The sequence below is a fragment of the Azolla caroliniana genome, unplaced genomic scaffold (genome assembly GCF_043228905.1).
Source record: "Azolla caroliniana isolate FFs.n. ecotype wild unplaced genomic scaffold, voAzoCaro1.0.p SCAF_5, whole genome shotgun sequence".
Classification (NCBI taxonomy): Eukaryota; Viridiplantae; Streptophyta; class Polypodiopsida; order Salviniales; family Salviniaceae; genus Azolla; species Azolla caroliniana.
Window position 1 is genome coordinate 1,132,965 of NW_028230440.1, and position 2,894 is coordinate 1,135,858.

General features: G+C 37.1%; 1 protein-coding gene across 1 annotated transcript in view; it reads right to left on the reverse strand.

Annotated features, from left to right (window-relative positions):
* Positions 1–376: 376 nt before the first annotated feature.
* Positions 377–2,894, reverse strand: part of LOC147863496 (uncharacterized) — a 3,133-nt gene continuing 615 nt past the window's right edge. Inside the window, exon 2 of the mRNA XM_087320291.1 lies at positions 377–2,131. Coding sequence (XP_087176417.1) covers positions 848–2,131 — 1,284 coding nt within the window. The 3' untranslated portion in view covers positions 377–847. The remainder of the gene's footprint in view (positions 2,132–2,894) is intronic.

Consider the following 2,894-nt stretch of genomic DNA (forward strand, 5'->3'; position numbering starts at 1 on the left):
GTTAGCTTTATGTCAACTTGAATATCTCAATAGGCTTATCTTGGCATAACAATTGTCACTATCATAATAGGGTCAACAATTAGTTTTGTATTGTTATGTCTTTTGCAAGAGAAAATAGAGGAAGAAAGAAAGACGTAGTTGGTATGAGTATACATCAACAAAGAAGATGCAATTTAATTATGAGCGGGGCATGCAGTACTCATGAGGTGCAAACAAATGTTTAAGCTTCTTGCTTATAGAGAAGAAATGGTATTGTTTGACCCACATTGCATATTAGGGTCTACAAATATAAAGCTTTTGCATGTAAGATCCATCATGCCTAGCATGGTGTAAAAAGAGACTATTCAAAATCTCAAATGCACATATAAGATGCACGAAACTACTCAAAACCTCAAATAATTTGATAGAGATGAAATGAAATGTAGTTCTAATGTTGCAAATGGCCCAATATCACCATGTCAAATACAATAAAAACCACGTCAAAGCAAGAAGCATCAAGAACTAAGTTTTTGAGGCAAATGCATCAATTAGCTTTCCTGCGATATATAATCATGGATTCTTTATGATTGTCATCGATACAAATATTCAGCTCACACGAGCTTTGGTTACTGTTATCTGATAATAGAAACTGTCATGCTTCATAAGCATTTATATGACAAATAGTATGAGGGTGGTCAGTTTATTCTCATGCCAAACTTCATTGCAATGAAGGAGTGAGTCATCAATGAAATGTCTACATTCTAGCTTGAAGTCACAGTTTGTTTTGATTGGTTGAACTGCTTTACACAACTCCTGTGTCTGACAGCCTCATTACTTGAAGAATATGAACAACAGTGTAAAATATTATCTACAGTTCAGCTAGGCTGAAGTTCCACTTTAGATGGAGAAAACTCTTGACACCTTCTATAGGAAGTCGATGCTCATCAGAGATACATACCGATAAACCCTCCATATACTTTTCAAGATCTGGAGCAAAATGAATAAGACGAATACATGCCGCAATGCACATATCATTTCTCAACTTCTTATTGAATGTTAAATGTCGTAAGCGAAGTTTCCTTCTAACCAAAAGTTTCACTTGTTCTACATGTCCCTCTGAATGTTTAAGTCCCTCCCGAATTCGAAGGGCTGCATCACCATTTTCTTCAATATATTTATATATATTAGGTACATTTTCCCATACTGGGACAGCAATATACCCCAATATATCATTTACTTTCATATAGGAAACTTCATCTGCCTCTACATCATGATCATCACTACACAACTCTTTGTTAGGGTTAGTTATCCTGAGAGGGAGTTGATGAAATTTACCTTGACCAACGGCTCCATAGCTAAATGCATCTTTAATTGTCTTATGAAGAAAGAGGGTATAATCAGGCTGTATAGCTAACCCATCATGTGTAAAAACCATTTCTACCTCCATCAATCTGGCAAGTTTAAGCTCTAAAACACGTCTCTCTGATGCATCCCTCTTGTTTTTCACAGCTTTGCACAAATCTACATTTTTCAGAAAAGCCGACCACGATTGCACATTGTCTTCATAGTTTACCCAAAGGTTTCCAAGGGCGTCAATTCCATAACAATTCCCAATTAGCAAAGTATGCCCACGTAGTTGAATATCTTGAGATTCATCCAAGGCAATGGAGAGTTTTTCCAGAGCTTTGATGTGTTCTTTAGCAGAGAGTTCGGATATAGGCGGACGGAAAGAGACCTTGATCCCTCTCCCTAAATTCAATGCATTCTTTGTTCCAGCTAATTGTCTTTCAAAATCCATTGCGGAGGCATCATTTTGACGCTGAATTTCTGATGCTTGTTGAAAAAGTTCAGATAGACGAATAGCATCCGCTTCAGCTGATAATCCTCCAGAAGCATAATCTGAGAGACCACAAGCTACTAACAATCTACCAATAGATTTGTGTGTTGTCGGTAATAGATCAGCAGTTTTGTTCTCATCAGAATACCGAACTTGTGGTGGTGGCAATGAGATCTCTACCTTTTTCAATTTCTCGGCATCTGTTTCTTCCCTTATAAAGAAGACAAAATGATATGGATGCTGCCGGAAGCTTCCACCCCCTTTTGCAGCATTCAAATACTCTTGCAGAAGCTGAAACGAATTCTGATTTATCGTCTGCATTGGAGAAATAAATAGATGTTTCAACATGCACATAAAGTTTTTGTCTCTACGCTCAATGAAACACCCCATATTTCCTAATTCTATATTTCTCAATGCAGAAAAGTCCACATATTTATATGTCACAAATAAAAGGCTTGTGTTTCGCAAAAGAATGCAACCTTATATTTCATTGTACTTATATTGCCCTTGGCTGCACTAGAAAGCAATAGATTCAACTTGGGAGTGTGAAGTGAAAACCAGGGAGCTTATATGATCAGTAAAACATAGATTAGACATCTCAAATATTAGCTGAGGTTGAACATCATAGTCAAAACATTTGGCACGATCCTTACATCACCATGCTCCAATTTACCGCACTTTTTATTATTGAGATTTGAAAACTATTAACCAGACTGTCATAGTTGTTTCCTTCTGTCTTTAGACATGTCTACCAAAGATCTAAATGAGGTTGATTTGCTTCAATCCATTACAAGCAGAATGCTAGGATATACTCTAGCCAGGATGGAAGGACTCTCAAAGTCACATTCTAAAAACATTGTGAAAGCGTGTTAGTCACAGGTCGCAATCCAAATCCCACTACTTGCATATGAGATGCCATCCAGAGGTCAGCTCATAACACTGCGTTGCAAATAGTTATAGATTTCCTGTTCAGAAGGGAGCTTTTTAGGCTGGTCTCAGAAGATGGTTATACACAAAGCTCTTTATTCCCTTGGATCTCATAAAAATGCTGAATTTATGACACTTGGAGTTTTGATAC